Genomic DNA, 23,713 nt, shown 5'->3' with positions numbered 1-23,713 from the left:
TGATATCACACCAATTGGTACTGCATCATTTAGGCATCGAGGTCAATTAATTTGTGCAACATATTTAAGGTGGCGTTTGTAGTTTCTAAATTACACAACATATTTACACCCCAAATAAATCAAACTGCTCAAGGACTGTCAGACACTCATGCACTAACGGGGATGTACACACACACACACGAACACACACACACACACACACACACACACACACACAGGCACATGAACACGCACACACACACATTCAGCCCCTCTATAATAATGTGACTCTAGCCTGTCCAGGCAGCCTTTGTGTGTGTGTGTGTGTGTGTGTGTTGCCGCCCGGCCTGCTGTGATTTATTGTAGGCAGGGAGGGAAAGACATTTCAGAAGCCTGTTGTCTGCTCCTCATTCACACAGCCTTCTAGGGGTATTGTGCTGTCATGAGTTTTGGTTTATGTGAATGTATAAAAAGGGGATTCAATTCACTGTCAAATTCACACAAAAAAAATACAATACAATATTGCAACGTACAATGTGTTCAGTTCACTACCAGCCTTCAATGTTTAACACAGGACATGAGGAGTATAATATCTAATAATAGGATTATTATTGCCGACAGATTAGGTGAACTCTTTCTCACAGTACAGTAGGGAGCTGTCTATATTCCTTCATCCATTAACAGGCTGAAACAACATGTCAGTCTGGCCATAGTTAAACCCTCCCCACAACTTAGACACTTCCTGTGTGTGTTGACTGAGGCATGCACTCACTTTAACATGTCAACATCACTGTACTGCCCTCGTGTGGCTGATTAGAGATCTACACACTGCACTGAGAATAGATTTACAAGCTCTTCATTAGTTTTACTGGAGACTTGCATTAGAACACCTCAGCACCCTCTTCGGACTGACTAGAAAGGACAATACACAGCCCTATTAACTTTTCACTGCCCTCCAGTGTTGTAGAAGGTAACTAGACCCTGCACTGCCCTCCAGTGTTACAGAAGGTAACTAGACCCTGCACTGCCCTCCAGTGTTACAGAAGGTAACTAGACCTTGTACTACCCTCCAGTGTTACAGAAGGTAACTAGACCCTGCACTGCCCTCCAGTGTTACAGAAGGTAACTAGACCCTGCACTGCCCTCCAGTGTTACAGAAGGTACCTACACTGCCCTCCAGTGTTACAGAAGGTAACTAGACCCTGCACAGCCGTCCAGTGTTACAGAAGGTAACTAGAACCTGCACTGCCCTCCAGTGTTACAGAAGGTAACTAGACCCTGCACAGCCATCCAGTGTTACAGAAGGTAACTAGACCCTGCACTGCCCTACAGCGTTACAGAAGGAACTTTAAATGAGCCAATGATTTTCCCTGTTCAAGAACATATTCTAATTTTCTGTTGTTCAGTTTCGGAACTGGACAGCAATACGCCCATGGGTAAATGTCACGTCCCATCAGTGTTTGTTTGAAGTAGAACAATACTATGAAGGGACTCATACTGAGAGGACTGATTTGCCGGTGGCTCTGAGGGAACTGTTAGCCTCCTGTCACAGTTGTTGGCCCAGCTGCCACTGTATGTGTGGGGACATTTCTGTTGACAGACTATAAAACGCCTAGATCCAGTTAGAACATAGGCTCCTTTACTCCATTTCAAAGATGAATTACGCCCCATTCCCACCATTCCCAGCCATCCATCCACAGCCATACCCCAGTCCCAGCCAACTCCAGCCCCAGCCATCCCCAGCTCTATCCCCAGCCAACTCCAGTCATCCACAACCATCCCCAGCCATCCCTATCCAACTCCAGCCCCAGCCAACTCTAGCCATCCACAGCCATCCCCAGCCTACCCCAGCCAACCCCATCAAGACCCAGCCATACCCCAGACCAAGCCAGCCCCAGCCATCTATCCACAGCCCCAGCCATCCCCAGCCAACTACAACCAGCCCCAGCCACCTCCAGCAAACGCCATCCCGAGCCATCCACAGCCCACCCCAGCCCCAGCCATTCCCCAGCCATGATTCCGCAGCCTTCCTCAGCCCCAGCCATCCCCAGACCAAGTCAGCCCCCGCCATCTATCCACAGCCTCAGCCATACCCAGCCATCCCCTGCCCCAGACATCCCCAGCCAACTCAAGCCATCCACAGCCATCTTCCAGCCACAGCCACCCCAAACCAACTCCAGCCCCAGCCATTCACATCCCAATCCCCAGCCAACTCCAGCCATTGCCAGCCCAGCCAACTCCAGCACACTCCAGCCATCCACAACCACCCCCAGCGAACGCCATCCCAAGCCATCCACAGCCCAATCCATCCATTCCCCAGCCATGATTCCCCAGCCAGCCCCCGCCATCTATCCACAGCCCTAGCCATACCCAGCCATCCCCGGCCTTAGACATCCCCAGCCAACTCCAGTCATCCACAGCCATCATCCAGCCAACCCAAGCCAACTCCAGCCACAGCCATCCACATCCCCAGCCAACTCCAGCCATCCATCCCCAACAATTCCCATACATCCCCAGCCACCTCAAGCCAACTCCAGCCATCAACATCCCGAGCCAACTCCAGCCACAGCTACCCCAAGCCAACTCCAGCCCAAGCCATCCACCTCCCCAGTACGAGCCATCCCCAGCCATCCCCCACCTATCCTTCCCCAGCCAACTCCAGCCATCCCTCCCCAGCAATCCCCAGCCAACTCCAGCCCCAGCCATCCCCTCCAACTCCAGCCATCCCCAGACCAAGCAAGCCCCCACCATCTATCCACAGCCCCAGCCATACCCAGCCATCCCCTGCCCCAGACATCCCCAGCCAACTCCAGCATTCCCAGCCTGTCCAACTCCAGCCATCCTCCAGGCATCCCCAAGCCACATGAAACTCCAGCCCCACCCAACTCCAACCATCCACAACCATTCCCAGCCATCCATCCACAGCCATACCCCAGTCCCAGCCAACTCCAGCCCCAGCCATCCCCAGCTCTATCCCCAGCCAACCACAACCATCCCCAGCCATCCCTATCCAACTCCAGCCCCAGCCAACCCCAGCCAACTCTAGCCATCCACAGCCATCCCCAGCCTACCCCAGCCAACCCCATCAAGACCCAGCCATACCCCAGACCAAGCCAGCCCCAGCCATCTATCCACAGCCCCAGCCATCCCCAGCCAATCCCCAGCCAACTACAACCAGTCCCAGCCACCTCCAGCAAACGCCATCCCGAGCCATCCACAGCCCACCCCAGCCCCAGCCATTCCCCAGCCATGATTCCGCAGCCTTCCTCAGCCCCAGCCATCCCCAGACCAAGTCAGCCCCCGCCATCTATCCACAGCCTCAGCCATACCCAGCCATCCCCTGCCCCAGACATCCCCAGCCAACTCCAGCCATCTTCCAGCCACAGCCTTCCCCAGCCACCCCAAGCCAACTCCAGCCATCCACATCCCCAGCCAACTCCAGCCATCCACATCCCCAGCCAACTCCAGGCATCCCAAGCCAACTTCAGCCCCAGCCATCCACATCCCCAGTCCGAGCCAACTCCAGCCCCAGCCATCCACAGCAATCCACATCCCCAGTCCCAGCCATCCCCATCACCATCCCCAGCCAACTCCAGCCATCCATCCCCAGCCATCCTCCAGCCAACTCCAGCCCCAGCCCCTCCAACTCCAGCCCCAGCCATCCACAGCCCCAGCCATTTCCAGCCATCCTCTGTCCTAGCCATCCCCAGCCATCCACCCATACTCTGTGGGTTATCAGCCCCTTCTATTCCCTGAGCAAGAGGTCAACATACCCTCGGCCCAGATGTCCATCGGCGTACCTTGAAGAGAGCCCGGTCTGCTCTTCTCAAGACCACCTCGAGGCATCGTCGACAAGCGGACCACCACTTGACCCCGGCTCCCCGCTATCATCTCGGGCAGAGGGTATGGCTGTCTACGCGGGACCTGCCCCTCCAGGTGGAGTCTCGGTAACTTTCCCCCCCATTTTATTAGTCCATTCTGCATCTCTAACACCCACCCGGGCTCTAGCAGGTACCTCTCACTGGTCATCATCAAAGCCAACTCCTCCTTTGGCCGCCTTTCCTTTCAGTTCTCTGCTGCCAATGACTGGAACGAATTGCAAAAATTGTTGGAGACTTATATCTCCCTCACTAACTTTAAGCATCATCTATCTGAGCAGCTCACAGATCACTGCACCTTTACATAGCCCATCTGTAAATAGCTCATCCCCATGTTGTTTTTAATTTACTTTTTTGCACCCCGTATTTATTCTTGCACGTCATCTTCTGCACATCTATCACTCCAGTGTTAATTTGCTAAATTGTAATTATTTCGCCATTATTGGCCTATTTATTGCCATACATCTTACTCCATTTGCACACACTGTATATAGACTTTTCTGTTGTGTTATTGATTGTACTTTTGTTTATGTGTAACACTGTATTGTTTTTGTCGCACTACTGCTAGTGTCACTGCACATATAGAATCCTAGGTTCTGGAACTGACACAAGCGATCTCCAATCAATCAACATAAATGGTTGCATGTGTGTTTGGCAGAGGGTATTGCCCGAGTCAGGGGAAAGTGTAGCTCTGTGAATTTCTTGCACAGAAACTATTATTTGTCAGAGAATACTATTTGTAGATCAGTGATTCTTCACCTCACTTTGCTCAAGCTGATCCTCACCAATGGACTTGGATGTTATAGCAAAAATGAGTCAATTCGGGGCAGTTAGTTTGTCTTGCAAAGGAGAGATAGGTGCAGAAGTTGATCTGATGTATTAACAGGCGAGTTAACCGTTACTAACGGGCAGTTAACTATTCAACGGTGTCAGAAAGTACACCACAGACCAGACAGTGAACTGGAAATGTGTGGATACGTTGAATCTGGTCATATAACCTCATATTACAACCTGGATCAGTTAATTTCAATCAACTAGCTCATCAACATAGCAAGGCAACAAGTTTCCAGTTATCTTCTTTCACTGACCTGGCTTCATCAAATAATGTTATGCAGTATAAGGTATATATAATATAAGGTAGCCAGGATAAGGTAGCCAGGATAAGGTAGCCAGGATAAGGTAGCCAGGATAAGGTAGCCAAGATAAGGTAGCCAGGATAAGGTAGCCAGGATAAGGTAGCCAGGTTAAGGTGGCCAGGATAAGGTGGCCAGGATAAGGTAGCCAGGATAAGGTGGCCAGGATAAGGTAGCCAGGATAAGGTAGCCAGGTTAAGGTAGCCAGGTTAAGGTAGCCAGGATAAGGTAGCTATGATATGAACCTGCCAGAGGAAGCAGAGCTAGCGGCCAGGGGGACTGGGGGTTACTTTGAGCCACAAAAACAAAACGAGAAAACGTATCAATGTAAAGAGAATTAATTATTCAAAACATTTAAATGTGTCAATGTGTTAAACAGCGCCGTGAACAAGTCTTTCCCTCCTTCTACATTTCTCTCCCCTTGCATATTTCTGACATCAGAACTTCAACCATAACCTAATATTAGATAAGGGAACCTGAGTGAACAAATAGCACAACAATTACATACTTAGTTAATTTATTTCATAATCAAAGTTATGCAACACCCAATGCCCCTGTGTGAAAAAGTAATTGCCCCCTTGCACTCAATACCTCCTCATGCGTTTTACACACACTGTATATAGACTTTCTTTGTTTCTACTGTGTCATTGACTTGTTTATTGTGTTATTGGCTTGTTTATTGTTTACTCCATGTGTAACTCTGTGTTGTTGTTTGTGTCACACTGCTTTGCTTTATCTTTGCCGGGTCGCTGTTGTAAATGCAAACTTGTTCTCAACTGGCCGACCTGGTTAAATAAAGGGTTATATACATAAATACCTGGTTAAATAAAGGAGAAATAAAAATATAAAAATCTAGTTGTCACACCTTTAGCTGCAACGATTCAAACACTTCCTGTGGTTATTGATCAGTCTCTCACGTCGCTGTGGAGGAATTTACTGTAGCTGCAACGACGCCTACCAAACACTTCCTGTAGTTGTTGACCAACCAACCACTTCCTGTAGTTGTTGACCAACCAACCACTTCCTGTGGTTATTGATCAGTCTCTCACGTCACTGTGGAGGAATTTTGTCCCACTCTTCCATCCAGAACTGCTTTAACTCAGAGACATTTTGGGGTTTTCAAGCATGAACTGCTCATTTCAACTCCTGCCACAAGTCTACAAGTCTAAAAAAAGCAGGTTCCCTTTAATCTAATATATCAGGTTGAAGATCTAATAACATTCTGTATCAAAAAAATATGCTAAAATATAGAAAATGAGGAAAGGGGATGGCTGGGGATACCTTTTCACGGCACTGTATATATACACTTAATAAAAACAAAACATGATGAGCTCTTTCCATGACAGACTGACCAAGTGAATCCAGGCGAAAGCTACTGTAGGGGTCCCGAAACCCTCCCCATTATTGATTAAGGAGACTTTACGATCAATATGTTTTGCTGCGGGCCTTATAATAAGATACTGTTGCTATGTGTCTAAAAACCTCTGCCACTATACGTTGCACAAGCCATCTATATTAGTCTTTGTGGTTAGGCCCTGGCTGTTGTGAGGGTGTGCCTGCAGGCTGGGTCTGAGTCAGACTGAAACTAGAAAAAGAGAAGTAACCACTGTCTTGATATTTTTGATCTTGTATGACAGTAGACAATTACAATACATTTCAGAGAAGCTACTGTACCAGGTCGCCTTATAAGGTTCAGCTTATTGATACACACATACATTGATGTAGGGGATCAATACCACCAGGAAGTGATCACCTGTATAGGGATCACCTGTATAAAAGCAGCGGGAACTTACTCTGAAACATGCGTGCTGTGTTTTCGTTGTCAACTTCTGTCTGCAATTATTTAATGCAAAGGTTTGATTGATTTACATAAAGATCATATTGTCTGACTACTGATTTCACCAATAAGCCAAATATTGACAAGGAACCCCGACACCTTCTGTTATCAGTATAAATGAAGTGGAAGGAGGATTTTTAACACTGTGTACATAAACACATAAACTTAGATTTTACAGGTATAATGAGACAGTTTTCCATGGCATGGCAGGCCGGGTTATGGGGACCAACCTCTCTGCAGTCCAGTGCCCCCGATCAGCACCAGGAACAGGATCGGTAGCAGTGGAATGCGTTCGATCAGCTTCATTCTGATTCTGAGCTCTCTGATTCGCCCGGACCAAGTATTCTCTGTCCCATGTCATCGGCTGGTTGGTGTGTGTCTGTTGTTCAGGCTGACGTTTCTTTCCTGTCTGGTGTTAGCAGGCTGTAATAGTGCCTGTGTGTAGCTGTTGTAGAAAAGTCAAACGCAGCAGATATGAGTAAATAACGTAATTTACTCAGATATTAACAAAAACAAATACAACACAATAAATCGAGCCCACAATAACGGACCGTATTACAAACAAACAATCACTCAAACAAACAAACATGGGGGAACAGAGGGTTAAATAATGAACAAGTAATTGGGGGATTGAAACCAGGTGTGTAAGACAAGGACAAAACAAATGGAAAATGAAAATGGATCGGCGATGGCTAGAAAGCCGGTGACGTCGACCGCCGAACGCCGCCCGAACAAGGAGAGGGACCGACTTCGGCGGAAGTCGTGACACAGGCCTGGTCTCGGTCCCTGCCATGCTAGCTGACAGCTCTGCGTTAGTTAAAGGGGTCTGGTCTGTGAGGAGAAAGGACAGTAGCAGCTGCTGAGTGACTCCTAGGCTGCCTCCCTAAATACACCCTATTCCCTATATATCCTATGTTCCCCTGTCAAAAGTAGTGCACTATAAAGGGAATAGGGTGCCATTTGGGATGAACCCATCAATACATTATACAGCAGTGATATCACACCAATTGGTACTGCATCATTTAGGCATCGAGGTCAATTAATTTGTGCAACATATTTAAGGTGGCGTTTGTAGTTTCTAAATTACACAACATATTTACACCCCAAATAAACCAAACTGCTCAAGGACTGTCAGACACTCATGCACTAACGGGGATGTACACACACACACACGAACACACACACACACACACACACACACACACACACACACACACACACAGGCACATGAACACGCACACACACACATTCAGCCCCTCTATAATAATGTGACTCTAGCCTGTCCAGGCAGCCTTTGTGTGTGTGTGTGTGTGTGTGTGTTGCCGCCCGGCCTGCTGTGATTTATTGTAGGCAGGGAGGGAAAGACATTTCAGAAGCCTGTTGTCTGCTCCTCATTCACACAGCCTTCTAGGGGTATTGTGCTGTCATGAGTTTTGGTTTATGTGAATGTATAAAAAGGGGATTCAATTCACTGTCAAATTCACACAAAAAAAATACAATACAATATTGCAACGTACAATGTGTTCAGTTCACTACCAGCCTTCAATGTTTAACACAGGACATGAGGAGTATAATATCTAATAATAGGATTATTATTGCCGACAGATTAGGTGAACTCTTTCTCACAGTACAGTAGGGAGCTGTCTATATTCCTTCATCCATTAACAGGCTGAAACAACATGTCAGTCTGGCCATAGTTAAACCCTCCCCACAACTTAGACACTTCCTGTGTGTGTTGACTGAGGCATGCACTCACTTTAACATGTCAACATCACTGTACTGCCCTCGTGTGGCTGATTAGAGATCTACACACTGCACTGAGAATAGATTTACAAGCTCTTCATTAGTTTTACTGGAGACTTGCATTAGAACACCTCAGCACCCTCTTCGGACTGACTAGAAAGGACAATACACAGCCCTATTAACTTTTCACTGCCCTCCAGTGTTGTAGAAGGTAACTAGACCATGCACTGCCCTCCAGTGTTACAGAAGGTAACTAGACCCTGCACTGCCCTCCAGTGTTACAGAAGGTAACTAGACCTTGTACTACCCTCCAGTGTTACAGAAGGTAACTAGACCCTGCACTGCCCTCCAGTGTTACAGAAGGTAACTAGACCCTGCACTGCCCTCCAGCATTACAGAAGGTAACTAGACCCTGCACTGCCCTCCAGTGTTACAGAAGGTAACTAGACCCTGCACTGCCCTCCAGTGTTACAGAAGGTAACTAGACCCTGCACTGCCCTCCAGTGTTACAGAAGGTACCTACACTGCCCTCCAGTGTTACAGAAGGTAACTAGACCCTGCACAGCCGTCCAGTGTTACAGAAGGTAACTAGAACCTGCACTGCCCTCCAGTGTTACAGAAGGTAACTAGACCCTGCACTACCCTCCAGTGTTACAGAAGGTAACTAGACCCTACACTGCCCTCCAGTGTTACAGAAGGTAACTAGACCCTGTACTGCCCTCCAGTGTTACAGAAGGTAACTAGACCCTGCACTACCCTCCAGTGTTACAGAAGGTAACTAGACCCTGCACTGCCCTCCAGTGTTACAGAAGGTAACTAGACTCTGCACTGCCCTCCAGCGTTACAGAAGGTAACTAGACCCTGCACAGCCGTCCAGTGTTACAGAAGGTACCTAGACCCTGCACTGCCCTCCAGCGTTACAGAAGGTAACTAGACTCTGCACAGCCGTCCAGTGTTACAGAAGGTAACTAGACCCTGCACAGCCGTCCAGTGTTACAGAAGGTAACTAGACCCTGCACTGCCCTCCAGTGTTACAGAAGGTAACTAGACCCTGCACAGCCGTCCAGTGTTACAGAAGGTAACTAGACTCTGCACTGCCCTCCAGCGTTACAGAAGGAACTTTAAATGAGCCAATGATTTTCCCTGTTCAAGAACATATTCTAATTTTCTGTTGTTCAGTTTCGGAACTGGACAGCAATACGCCCATGGGTAAATGTCACGTCCCATCAGTGTTTGTTTGAAGTAGAACAATACTATGAAGGGACTCATACTGAGAGGACTGATTTGCCGGTGGCTCTGAGGGAACTGTTAGCCTCCTGTCACAGTTGTTGGCCCAGCTGCCACTGTATGTGTGGGGACATTTCTGTTGACAGACTATAAAACGCCTAGATCCAGTTAGAACATAGGCTCCTTTTCTCCATTTCAAAGATGAATTACGCCCCATTCCCACCTCCAGCTCTCAGCCCTCAACCCTCAGCTAACTCCGTTCCCACCTCCACCCCTCAGCCCTCAGCCCTCAGCTAACTCCATTCCCACCTCCAGCCCTCAGCTAACTCCATTCCCACCTCCAGCCCTCAGCCCCAGCTAACTCCATTTCCACCTCCAGCCCTCAGCTTCAGCTAACTCCATTCCCGCCTCCAGCCCTCAGCCTCAGCTAACTCCATTCCCACCTCCAGCCCTCAGCCTCAGCTAACTCCATTCCCACCTCCAGCCCTCAGCCCTCAGCTAACTCCATTCCCACCTCCAGCCCTCAGCTAACTCCATTCCCACCTCCAGCCCTCAGGTAACTCCATTCCCACCTCCAGCCCACAGCCCTCAGGTAACTCCATTCCCACCTCCAGCCCTCAGGTAACTCCATTCCCACCTCCAGCCCACAGCCCTCAGGTAACTCCATTCCCACCTCCAGCCCTCAGCCCCAGCTAAATCCATTCCCACCTCCAGCCCTCAGCCCCAGCTAACTCCATTCCCACCTCTCAGCCCCAGCTAACTACATTCCCACCTCCAGCCCTCAGCCCCAGCCAATCCCAGCCACCCAGAGCCCCAGCTAACTACATTCCCACCTCCAGCCCTCAGCCCCAGCCAATCCCAGCCACCCAGAGCCCCAGCTAACTCCAGCCCCAACTCCAGCCATTGCCAGCCCCAGTTAACTCCATCCACAGCTATCCCAGCCAAAGCCAACTCCAGCTATCCCAACCATCCCCAGCTCCAGTCTTCCCCAGTACAAGCCATCCACAGCCCCAGCCAACCCCCAGCTATCCCCAGATCCAGCCAACTCAAGCCCAAGCCAACACAAGCCCCAGCCAAATCCAGCCAACCAAAGCCATCCCCAGCCAACCCCAGTTGTCCACATCCCTCCCAGACCCCAGCCATGCCCAGCAAACTCCAGCCCCAGCCATTCCCAGCCATCCCCAGCCAGCACTAACCAGCCTCAGCCAGCCCCATCCCCAGCCAACTCCATCCCTACCCGCAGTTATCCAAGCCCCAGCCAATCCCCAGCGCGTCATCCACAGCCATTCAATCCCCAGCCATCCCAAGACCAAGCCATCTCCAGCCATCCATCCACAGCCAAGCCATCTCCAGCCATACCCAGCCCAGCCACCCCCCAGCCAACTCCAGCCATATCCAGCCATCCATCCCCAGCTTTGGTTGTTGGTCAGGGATTCTTTGTTAGTTACCGCCTTCTGTTTGAGTGGCATCTTGCTGGGGATAAATAAAATGGCTGCTCGTCCAGGATACTGTTATCCCCATGAGTATGGAAGTCTCAAGTCACCTATTCAGAAGGTCTGAAGGTCATCAGCTAGAAAGATGTGTCGGCATCGAGTAATTGTCTCTGGCCCCCTCCCAGTTAGGGGGAGTGATGAGCTCTACAGCAGAGTCTCACAACTCAATCGCTGGTTGAAAACTGTTTTCTGCCCCTCCCAAAAGATAGAATTTGTAGATAATTGACCCTCTTTCTGGGACTCGCCCACAAACAGGACCAAGCCTGACCTGCTGAGGAGTGACGGACTCCATCCTGGCTGGAGGGGTGCTCTCATCTTATCTACCAACATAGACAGGGCTCTAACTCCTCTAGCTCCACAATGAAATAGGGTGCAGGCCAGGCAGCAGGCTGTTAGCCAGCCTGCCAGCATAGTGGAATCTGCCACTAGCACAGTCAGTGTAGTCAGCTCAGTTATCCCCATTGAGACCGTGTCTGTGCCTCGACCTAGGTTGGGCAAAACTAAACATGGCGGTGTTCGCCTTAGCAATCTCACTAGAATAAAGTCCTCCTCCATTCCTGCCATTATTGAAAGAGATCATGATACCTCACATCTCAAAATAGGGCTACTTAATGTTAGATCCCTTACTTCAAAGGCAATTATAGTCAATGAACTGATCACTGATCATAATCTTGATGTGATTGGCCTGACTGAAACATGGCTTAAGCCTGAAGAATTTACTGTTAAATGAGGCCTCACCTCCTGGCTACACTAGTGACCATATCCCCCGTGCATCCCGCAAAGGCGGAGGTGTTGCTAACATTTACGATAGCAAATTTCAATTTACAAAAAAAGAAATGACGTTTTCGTCTTTTGGGCTTCTGGTCATGAAATCTATGCAGCCTACTCAATCACTTTTAATAGCTACTGTTTACAGGCCTCCTGGGCCACATACAGCGTTCCTCATTGAGTTCCCTGAATTCCTATAGGACCTTGTAGTCATAGCAGATAATATTCTAATCTTTGGTGACTTTAATATTCACATGGAAAAGTCCACAGACCCACTCCAAAAGGCTTTCGGAGCCATCATCGTGGGTTTTGTCCAACATGTCTCTGGACCTACTCACTGTCACAGTCATACTCTGGACCTAGTTTTGTCCCATGGAATAAATGTTGTGGATCTTAATGTTTTTCCTCATAATCCTGGACTATCGGACCACCATTTTATTACGTTTGCAATTGCAACAAATATTCTGCTCAGACCACAACCAAGGAACATCAAAAGTTGTGCTATAAATTCACAGACAACACAAAGATTCCTTTATGTCCTTCCAGACTCCCTCTGTCTACCCAAGGACGTCAGAGGACCAAAATCCGTTAACCACCTAACTGAGGAACTCAATTTAACCTTGCGCAATACCCTAGATGCAGTTGCACCCCTAAAAACTAAAAACATTTCTCATAAGGAACTAGCTCCCTGGTATACAGAAAGTACCCGAGCTCTGAAGCAAGCTTCCAGAAAATTGGAACGGAAATGGCGTCACACCAAACTGGAAGTCTTCCGACTAGCTTGGAAAGACAGTACCGTGCAGTATCGAAGAGCCCTCACTGCTGCTCGATCATCCTATTTTTCCAACTTAATTGAGGAAAATAAGAACATTCCGAAATTCCTTTTTGATACTGTCGCAAAGCTAACTAAAAAGCAGCATCCCCCAAGAGAGGATGGCTTTCACTTCAGCAGTAATAAATTCATGAACTTCTTTGAGGAAAAGATCATGATTATTAGAAAGCAAATTACGGACTCCTTTTTAAATCTGCATATTCCTTCAAAGCTCAGTTGTCCTGAGTCTGCACAACTCTGCCAGGACCTAGGATCAAGAGAGACACTCAAGTGTTTTAGTACTATATCTCTTGAGGAAATTACTTTTAAAGAACGACCAGGCATCCTCAACTGACGGGATGAGGTCAATATCCTTCCAGGAAACCCGGGCCAGGTCGATTAGAAAGGCCTGCTCGCAGAAGTGTTTTAGGGAGCGTTTGACAGTGATGAGGGGTGGTCGTTTGACCGCGGACCCGTAGCGGATACGGGCAATGAGGCAGTGATCACTGAGATCCTGATTGAAGACAGCGGAGGTGTATTTGGAGGGCCAGTTGGTCAGGATAAGATCTATGAGGGTGGGTGCCCATGTTTACGGATTTAGGGTTGTACCGATTAAAACATTCCCTAACCAGAAACCTTGGATTGATGGCAGCATTCGCGTGAAACTGAAAGCGCGAACCACTGCTTTTAATCAGGGCAAGGTGACTGGTAACATGACCGAATACAAACAGTGCAGCTATTCCCTCCGCAAGGCTATCAAACAAGCTAAGCGTCAGTACAGAGACAAAGTAGAATCTCAATTCAACGGCTCAGACACAAGAGGCATGTGGCAGGGTCTACAGTCAATCACGGACTACAGGAAGAAATCCAGCCCAGTCACGGACCAGGATGTCCTGCTCCCAGGCAGACTAAATAACTTTTTTGCCCACTTTGAGGACAATACAGTGCCACTGACACGGCCTGCAAACGTGTTAACCCTCGCAAGGCTGCAGGCCCAGACGGCATCCCCAGCCGCGCCCTCAGAGCATGCGCAGACCAGCTGGCCGGTGTGTTTACGGACATATTCAATCAATCCCTACACCAGTCTGCTGTTCAAACATGCTTCAAGAGGGCCACCATTGTTCCTGTTCCCAAGAAAGCTAAGGTAACTGAGCTAAACGACTACCGCCCCGTAGCACTCACTTCCGTCATCATGAAGTGCTTTGAGAGACTAGTCAAGGACCATATCACCTCCACCCTACCCGACACCCTAGACCCACTCCAATTTGCTTACCGCCCAAATAGGTCCACAGACGATGCAATCTCAACCACACTGCACACTGCCCTAACCCATCTGGACAAGAGGGTGATGAATGATGTTCATCGACTACAGCTCGGCATTCAACACCATAGTACCCTCCAAGCTCATCATCACGCTCGAGACCCTGGGTCTCGACCCCGCCCTGTGCAACTGGGTACTGGACTTCCTGACGGGCCGCCCCCCAGGTGGTGAGGGTAGGCAACAACATCTCCACCCCGCTGATCCTCAACACTGGGGCCCCACAAGGGTGCGTTCTGAGCCCTCTCCTGTACTCTCTGTTCACCCACGACTGCGTGGCCACGCACGCCTCCAACTCAATCATCAAGTTTGCGGACGACACAACAGTGGTAGGCTTGATTACCAACAACGACGAGACGGCCTACAGGGAGGAGGTGAGGGCCCTCGGAGTGTGGTGTCAGGAAAATAACCTCACACTCAACGTCAACAAAACTAAGGAGATGATTGTGGACTTCAGGAAACAGCAGAGGGAACACCCCCCTATCCACATCGATGGAACAGTAGTGGAGAGGGTAGCAAGTTTTAAGTTCCTCGGCGTACACATCGCAGACAAACTGAATTGGTCCACTCACACAGACAGCATCGTGAAGAAGGCGCAGCAGCGCCTCTTCAACCTCAGGAGGCTGAAGAAATTCGGTTTGTCACCAAAAGCACTCACAAACTTCTACAGATGCACAATCGAGAGCATCCTGGCGGGCTGTATCACCGCCTGGTACGGCAACTGCTCCGCCCACAACCGTAAGGCTCTCCAGAGGGTAGTGAGGTCTGCACAACTTATCACGGGGGCAAACTACCTGCCCTCCAGGACACCTACACCACCCGATGTTACAGGAAGGCCATAAAGATCATCAAGGACATCAACCACCCGAGCCACTGCCTGTTCACCCCGCGATCATCCAGAAGGCGAGGTCAGTACAGGTGCATCAAAGCTGGGACCGAGAGACTGAAAAACAGCTTCTATCTCAAGGCCATCAGACTGTTAAACAGCCACCACTAACATTGAGTGGCTGCTGCCAACACACTGACACTGACACTGACTCAACTCCAGCCACTTTAATAATGGGAATTGATGGGAAATGATGTAAATATATCACTAGCCACTTTAAACAATGCTACCTTATATAATGTTACTTACCCTACATTATTCATCTCATATGCATACGTATATACTGTACTCTATATCATCGACTGTATCCTTATGTAATACATGTATCACTAGCCACTTTAACTATGCCACTTTGTTTACATACTCACCTCATGTATATACTGTACTCGATACCATCTACTGTATCCTGCCTATGCTGCTCTGTACCATCACTCATTCATATATCCTTATGTACATATTCTTTATCCCCTTACACTGTGTACAAGACAGTAGTTTTGGAATTGTTAGTTAGATTACTTGTTGGTTATTACTGCATTGTCGGAACTAGAAGCACAAGCATTTCGCTACACTCGCATTAACATCTGCTAACCATGTGTCTGTGACAAATACAATTTGATTTGATTTGATTTGATTTTGACCTGGTGTGTTCCTTGATAATTTGTGTGAGATTGAGGGCATCTAGCTTAGATTGTAGGACTGCCGGGGTGTTAAGCATACGAACTCTGAAAATAGATGGGGGAAATCGATTCACATATGGTGTCCAGGGCACAGCTGGGAGCTGGGGGGGGGGGGGTTCTATAACAGGCGACAACAGTGAGATACGTATTACTGGAGAGATTCATTTTTAAAATTAGAAGCTTGAACTGTTTGGACATAGACCTGGAAAGTTTGACAAAACTTTGCAGGCTATCTCTGCAGTAGATTGCAACTCCTCTCCATTTGGCAGTTCTATCTTGACAGAAAATGTCAGAGTTAGAGATGGAAATGTCAGGGTTTTTGGTGGTTTTCCTAAACCAGGATTCAGACACAGCTAAGACATCAGGGTTGGCAGAGTGTGCTAAAGCATTGAGTAAAACAAACTTAGGGAGGAGGATTCTGATGTTAACATGCATGAAGCCAAGGCTTTTACAGTTACAGAAGTTCCCAAATGAGAGCGCCTGGGGCCTGGGATAACCTCCACATCACCCGAGGAACAGAGGAGGAGTAGGATGAGGGGACGGCTAAAGGCTAACAGAACTGGTCGTCTACTGTGTTGGGGACAGAGAATAAAAGGAGCAGATTTCTGTGACATGGCCGGATAGATGTATTGTTTAGTGTTGTGTTGTGTAGTGCATTTTACAGTTATATTTTTGTTCCGTGTATATATAATCCGGACACTTACACTGCTCGTTCTAATATTTATATATTTCTTAATTCCATTATTTTACTTTTTAGATTTTTGTGTATTGTTCTGTATTGTTAGATATTACTGCATTGTTGGAGCTAGGAACACAAGCATTTTGCCACACCCGCAAATACGTGTATTTGACCAATTCATTTAGATTTAATTTGAATAGAAATGTTCTTTTAAGAATATGTTTACAGTGTGCCAAACAAAGGATAAACGAATTATTATGGTTGGACCAATCTCATCCATGATTGGACATTCATTCTTCCGCAGAAATTACTGACAGCTCTTTCCACCAATTATGTCTTCTAAGGGAAGCGGAACTGGAGAGTGTTTTTTCTCTCTACAATACACAGACACACACAAACAGACCAAAGACAGTACTCTATGAAGATAGGCTGAAACTGCTTCTTCAATAGAAATCCCCGATCACGTGTCATGGCGACGTTCGCTCGCTAAACTCCCGGGTAGATAGATACACGTCATCGGGTCTTATCGTGCAGAACTGCGCATGTGCAGTCCGTCAAAAATAAACGTCAGTCTCTAGATATAAAGTTACTTTTGACATAAATGTAAACGTAATATTTTGTCACCTTCACGACGTTCGTGGTAATAACATGTTCAACTACTTCATACATTAACTCGAATCCAGGTTGTGTTGTTAGATTTCGAGAAAATTAACAACTACGGAAGAAGTTTTAAATTCTCTCATTGACTTCTGAAACCCCAAACGCCGACCTGGTCCGTATGATCTGTTTCTCAGTCGTACCCGGAAGTCCCGTATTGCTGCGCCTCTGGGTTAAGGCGGTAGAAACTGTGCGGACAGACCGTCGCTAGCTTACAGTTGATAAACGAATTTAGCTACAATGGGGTAAGTGACAAAGTATTGTTGTCGTTTTGATCAACGGCGTTATTTCATTTTTAATAACTTTGGCCTTATCACATTTGCTAAATCTTGCTACTCAAACACCTGTCTGTAGTCTATAAGGTTTCGCAGATAGGTGCGGGATTCCTTAGCTAGCTGTTATTAGCTAGCATTACATAGCTAATAAATGACCTAGCTAGCTAAATGAATCTACTTTTGTATTTCAAGATGATTCCATCTAAAAAATGTTTTTTGTTTTTCATGTGATGTTGCACAGTCTAAACTGATCCAATAGTTCGTTTGTTATCCAGCTGGTTAACGTCGTGATATCAACTTTTTGATATTTTTTTTAAACACAATTAAGTATTTTTACCTAACGTAGTTATTTCTTAGTCACAAATCAATCAATCAAATGTGTTTATAAAGACATTTTAATATCAGCCGATGTTACGTGCTGTACAGAAACCGAGCCTAAAACCCCCAAACAGCAAGCAATGCAGATGTCTTAGTCCCCAGTCTTCTGCCCATCTATACAGACAAGCAACTATTTTCACGGCTGGTTCGCTAGCTTTAACCAGATGCACGAGTTGAATTCTGCCTATGCTTGCATTTTGTACATCAAACAGATGTGTTTACTACAAAACATCACAAAGCAAGAAGAAATTCCCACCGGCAGTTATCTGTATTCTTCCACCAAACATCTTGTTACACAAGGAGACCAATAAGGAGCCTTCCCTGGGAACTCGCTCATCATTCAGGCATCTCTGTGGAAAGATCAAGCCTTTTATTGATGTCAGTGACTTTTCTTTTGGATGTACAATGGTAGATGAATTGAAGAAATGACTTATGCACATTGTAAAACCTATTCTAGTATATAGTCAGGCTAATTCAGGGTCATATTCACAAGGCACCAAATGGAAGAAGACTGAAACAGAAGGGACTGAACTTGTCCCCCCAAAAAATGTAAATGTCAGTTTTTTTTCTGTTTCTAAACGTTTTGCTACGGTGTGCACTGATGAATAGAACCCAGGTTACTGTGAGCCTGGCCTGACCTACATATATCCTCAGTTCCAGAAGGATAGACATTTATTTAGAGATCATGATTCACAGTGACTTCTTAAAGGAGCAGTTATCAGTTATGTCTAGATCAGTGTAGGTTCGATTCTAGCTCTGGTCCAGGACAATTACTAGCAGGTTTCTGATGTTGAGCCTTCTTCAAGGCACAGCATCAGCTAGCGTCACATAAACACCCTGGACCAGAGCTAGTTCCATCATGCCTTATCAATGATGTTACCCTGGACTAGAGCTAGTTCCATCATGCCTTATCAATGATGTTACCCTGGACTAGAGCTAGTTCCATCATGCCTTATCAATGATGTTACCTTGGACTAGAGCTAATTCCATCATGCCTTATCAATGATGTTACCCTGGACTAGAGCTAGTTCCATCATGCCTTATCAATGATGTTACCCTGGACTAGAGCTAGTTCCATCATGCCTTATCAATGATGTTACCCTGGACTAGAGCTAGTTCCATCATGCCTTATCAATGATGTTACCCTGGACTAGAGCTAGGTCCATCATGTGTAATTTATGTTTACAGTATACTGTCTTCTAGTTTGCCATCTAGGTGTTGCTGACCTCCTATGGAAGTGGACCTCCTCCCTCCAGAAGCGCCATGCGAGGGTATCACTCCAAGCTGGACTCATCCTCCTCTGCTGGGGGTACGGGTGGCTCCATGCCCCTGAGCCTGGCCGTGGAGACGGAGAAAGCCCAGGCATTGCTCCAGACCTTCTCCTCTGCCTCCCTACTGGCCAGCACTGCGCTGGGGGCCTTCTGTGTGCTGGCTGACCACGTCATGCAGCTGACCCTACTCCAACAGCACCTGTGGCTGCGGGCAGTGCTAGACAACACCGTCCATTGTCTGATAGGCCTCTGGTCCTGGGCTATCGTCATTGGCCTCAAGAAGAAGAGTGACTTCTATGAAGTTATCTTAGCAGGGATACTGGCCTCTGTTATAGACCTGGATCACTTCTATATGGCTGGCTCTCTGTCGCTCAAAGTAAGAAAGATTTCTGTAAAGTTCTCCCTTTGGTTTTTAGCGTCAGTTATAGATTAGTGTGCTACATTTTCACAGACAAAAGATTAGGACTAATAAGCATGCTCAATGAAGATCTCCATTGGAACAACCTTAGTTCAGTACTAGGCCTAATCTGTGTCTGGGAATCTGGCCCACAGTGTTCATGAAGGAATGTAGAATAGAAACATAAACAATAACCTATGTTTTCTGCCTGTTTCCTCCTCCAGGCAGCCACCAGCCTGCCCCACCGCCCCCCCCTCCACTGCTCCTCTCTAATCCCTGTCCTCTGCTTCTCTCTGAGGCTGGTGCTGTGGCTGGGCAGGCTAAAGGACTCGTGGTGTTCTCTGCCCTGGCTGCTGTTTATCTCCCTTGCCTCACACCACATCCGAGACGGGGTCCGCCATGGCCTGTGGGTGTGTCCGTTCGGCAACACGGCCCCCATCTCCTATTGGCTGTATGTGAGCATCACAGCCACCCTGCCACACCTGTGCTCTGTGCTCATGTACCTGACAGGAACTCGAGACGTGATCTCCACCAAGCACGGCATCGCCATTGACATCTGATTGAAGGAAGGGCCAACACTACGCCTCCCTAATAGCACCCTATTCCATATGTAGTGCACTACTATTGACCAGAACCCTATTCCTTATGTAGTGCACTACTATTGACCAGAACCCTATTCCTTATGTACTGCACTACTATTGACCAGAACCCTATTCCTTATATAGTGCACTACTTTAGACCAGAGCCCTATTCCCTATATAGTGCACTACTTTAGACCAGAGCCCTATTCCCCATATAGTGCACTATATAGGGTTCTATAGGGATCTGGTCTAAAGTAGTGTACTATATAGGGAATAGGACTCTGGTCTAAAGTAGTGCACTATATAGGGAATAGGGCTCTGGTCTGTAGAAGTGCACTATATAGGGAATAGGGCTCTGGTCAATAGTAGTGCACTATGAAGGGAATAAGGTGCCATTTGGTACACCGGTAAACCCCACAATGCCTCAGCCTCTCGTCTATTTTCTTCACACCACGGGAGTGATCACGTCTTCTTCCTCCACCACCTCCCCACTAAACTGCCTCCTCCCTCCCTCCCTCCCTCCTCTAGTCCGTCATTCTCAGGCTGGGAGGCTGTGTCCTGTGTGACTGTCAGTGCAGTAGTGCGTGGAAGTGCTTGATGTCGAGCTGTGAGGTATTTTATAGCCTTGTAATTACCAGACTGATTACTGCTGTGCTGTCAGTGTAGCTAAGCAGAATGTAAGGAGGAGTCGCATGGTTGTACGAGGGTATTTTACTGACGGGGTCAAAGGGAAAGGCGACATTCTAATTCTCTACTCTTCTCCTGAAGTGTCCACTTGGATGGAATGGAAGGTCCTAGGGAGCACAGCAGTACATTATGAAGCTGAAGGTTCTAGGGAACAGAGCAGTACATTATGAAGCTGAAGGTTCTAGGGAACAGAGCAGTACATTATGAAGCTGAAGGTCCCAGGGAACAGAGCAGTACATTATGAAGCTGAAGGTTCTAGGGAACAGAGCAGTACATTATGAAGCTGAAGGTTCTAGGGAACAGAGCAGTACATTATGAAGCTGAAGGTCCCAGGGAACAGAGCAGTACATTATGAAGCTGAAGGTCCCAGGGAACAGAGCAGTACATTATGAAGCTGAAGGTGCTAGGGAACAGAGCAGTACATTATGAAGCTGAAGGTTCTAGGGAACAGAGCAGTACATTATGAAGCTGAAGGTGCTAGGGAACAGAGCAGTACATTATGAAGCTGAAGGTCCTAGGGAACAGAGCAGTACATTATGAAGCTGAAGGTTCTAGGGAACAGAGCAGTACATTATGAAGCTGAAGGTCCCAGGGAACAGAGCAGTACATTATGAAGCTGAAGGTTCTAGGGAACAGAGCAGTACATTATGAAGCTGAAGGTTCTAGGGAACAGAGCAGTACATTATGAAGCTGAAGGTCCCAGGGAACAGAGCAGTACATTATGAAGCTGAAGGTCCCAGGGAACAGAGCAGTACATTATGAAGCTGAAGGTTCTAGGGAACAGAGCAGTACATTATGAAGCTGAAGGTCCTAGGGAACAGAGCAGTACATTATGAAGCTGAAGGTTCTAGGGAACAGAGCAGTACATTATGAAGCTGAAGGTCCCAGGGAACAGAGCAGTACATTATGAAGCTGAAGGTTCTAGGGAACAGAGCAGTACATTATGAAGCTGAAGGTCCCAGGGAACAGAGCAGTACATTATGAAGCTGAAGGTTCTAGGGAACAGAGCAGTACATTATGAAGCTGAAGGTTCTAGGGAACAGAGCAGTACATTATGAAGCTGAAGGTTCTAGGGAACAGAGCAGTACATTATGAAGCTGAAGGTCCCAGGGAACAGAGCAGTACATTATGAAGCTGAAGGTCCTAGGGAACAGAGCAGTACATTATGAAGCTGAAGGTTCTAGGGAACAGAGCAGTACATTATGAAGCTGAAAGGTCCCAGGGAACAGAGCAGTACATTATGAAGCTGAAGGTCCTAGGGAACAGAGCAGTACATTATGAAGCTGAAGGTCCTAGGGAACAGAGCAGTACATTATGAAGCTGAAGGTCCTAGGGAACAGAGCAGTACATTATGAAGCTGAAGGTCCTAGGGAACAGAGCAGTACATTATGAAGCTGAAGGTCCTAGGGAACAGAGCAGTACATTATGAAGCTGAAGGTCCTAGGGAACAGAGCAGTACATTATGAAGCTGAAGGTTCTAGGGAACAGAGCAGTACATTATGAAGCTGAAGGTCCCAGGGAACAGAGCAGTACATTATAAGTGTTTCTTATTGGTGGAGCCTCCAGTTGCTGCCTGATATTAAGTGATGATGTAGTACTCATTAGGCGATGTCATGTTTTAACATATGTTTTTAGGAAAGACCGAGGCTTTCTGTGTTAAGATATGTTTTTATCTATATAATCGAGGGAAGATGACATTTGGAGAAATGCTGTTTAAACATTCCTTTAATATGTTCCTACTTTGTGATCATAATATTTGAGTTGTATTAGTCGGTGTTCTGATGAGAGGGTGAACAGCTGTGGGTATATTCACTAGGTACTGAACGGAGTAGGACAGGTTTAAAACAGGCCCTGGATTTAACCTGAACTTGTTTAAAAATAAACACTTGTTTTTTTTTTGTTGCAAAACTTGTTCCTTTGCAAAATGTTTCGCTAAATTGTGCACTATGAATATACTGTGGCTGTGTGCTGCAGTTTGACCACCTGGCCTGCAGAGGGCATCGATGAGTCAACTTATTATACACTGATGTTTAACCATATGTCATGCCCATTATCATTATGCATCAAGATAATTATTGCCGCTGTCTTTATTCACAGTGTGTACTGAATGAAATATGTTTCATCATTCACATGTATTTATTTCAGCATTTGATTTGTTTCTATACTATTTATTGAATTAGAATTTTAAATGTTAAGTACACTACACTGACCAACAGTATGTGGACACCTGCTCGTCCAACATCTCGTTCCAAAATCATGGGCATTAATATGGAGTTGGTCCCCTCTTTGCTGCTATAACAGCCTCTCATGGGAAGTTTTTCCACTAGATGTTGGAACATTGATGTGGGGACTTGCTTCCATTCAGCCACAAGAGTATTAGTGAGGTCGGACACTGATGTTGGGCGATTAGGCCTGGCTCAGAGTCGGCGTTCCAATTCATCTGAAAGGTGTTTGATGGGGTTGAGATCAGGGTTCTGTGCAGGCCAGTCAAGTTCTTCCTCACCGCTCTCGACAAACCATTTCTGTATGAACTTCTCTTTGGGCACGGGGGCATTGTCAAGCTGGAACAGGAAATGGTCTTCCCCAAACTGTTGCCACAAAGTTGGAAGCACAGAATCATCTAGAATGTCATTGTATGCTGTAGCGTTAAGATTTCCCTTCACTGGAACTAAGAGGCCTGAACCATGAAAAACATCCCCAGAACATTATTCCTCCTCCACCAAACTTTACAGCTGTGTAGGGGCAGGTAGCGCTCTCCTGGCATCCGCCAAACCCAGATTCGTCCGTTGGACTGCCAGATGGTGACGTGTTTCCACTGCTCCAAAGTCGGCAAACTTTAAACCACTCCAGCCAACGCTTGGCATTGCGCATGGTGATCTTAGGCTTGTGTGCGGCTGCTCGGCCACGGAAACCCATTTCATGAAGCTTCAGACAAACAGTTCTTAACATGACGTTGCTTCCAGAGGCAGTTTGGAACTCTGTAGTGAGTGTTGCAACCGAGGACAGACGATGCTTCAGCACTCGGCGATCCCGTTCTG

The 23,713-nt window shown here is 47.2% G+C and overlaps 2 protein-coding genes and 1 long non-coding RNA gene across 4 annotated transcripts; all 3 read left to right on the top strand.

The window, feature by feature from the left end:
• The first annotated feature begins 1,411 nt into the window (after positions 1–1,411).
• LOC118937615 (extensin-like) lies at positions 1,412–10,992 on the top strand. Its single transcript, XM_036936713.1, has 6 exons — positions 1,412–1,415; positions 1,765–2,035; positions 2,314–2,827; positions 3,000–3,926; positions 10,347–10,418; positions 10,576–10,992. Exons 1-6 carry the CDS (start codon positions 1,412–1,414, stop codon positions 10,990–10,992), a joined length of 2,205 nt encoding a protein of 734 aa, XP_036792608.1.
• Positions 10,993–17,015: 6,023 nt separating this feature from the next.
• On the top strand, positions 17,016–20,122 carry tmem267 (transmembrane protein 267). 2 transcript variants are annotated; one of them, XM_021622526.2, is made up of 4 exons: positions 17,016–17,331; positions 17,952–18,117; positions 18,943–19,386; positions 19,632–20,122. In XM_021622526.2, the coding sequence occupies exons 3-4, from the start codon at positions 19,003–19,005 to the stop codon at positions 19,965–19,967; spliced, it is 720 nt and encodes a 239-aa protein (XP_021478201.1). In that variant the 5' UTR covers positions 17,016–17,331; positions 17,952–18,117; positions 18,943–19,002; the 3' UTR covers positions 19,968–20,122. The 2 variants fall into 2 exon arrangements, with proteins under 2 accessions (XP_021478201.1, XP_021478200.1); XM_021622525.2 differs by lacking the exon at positions 17,952–18,117 and having other exon boundaries at positions 17,034–17,331.
• Positions 20,123–20,271: 149 nt separating this feature from the next.
• Positions 20,272–22,743, top strand: LOC110536852. Its single transcript, XR_005034828.1, has 2 exons — positions 20,272–22,149; positions 22,187–22,743. It is a non-coding gene; the product is annotated as an uncharacterized LOC110536852 (long non-coding RNA).
• The last annotated feature ends 970 nt before the right edge of the window (positions 22,744–23,713 follow it).

Source organism: Oncorhynchus mykiss, chromosome 12 (genome assembly GCF_013265735.2).
Source record: "Oncorhynchus mykiss isolate Arlee chromosome 12, USDA_OmykA_1.1, whole genome shotgun sequence".
In the NCBI taxonomy this organism is placed as follows: domain Eukaryota; kingdom Metazoa; phylum Chordata; class Actinopteri; order Salmoniformes; family Salmonidae; genus Oncorhynchus; species Oncorhynchus mykiss.
The sequence above is the reverse complement of the archived record's forward strand: the minus strand, read 5'-3'. Positions and strand labels throughout refer to the sequence as shown.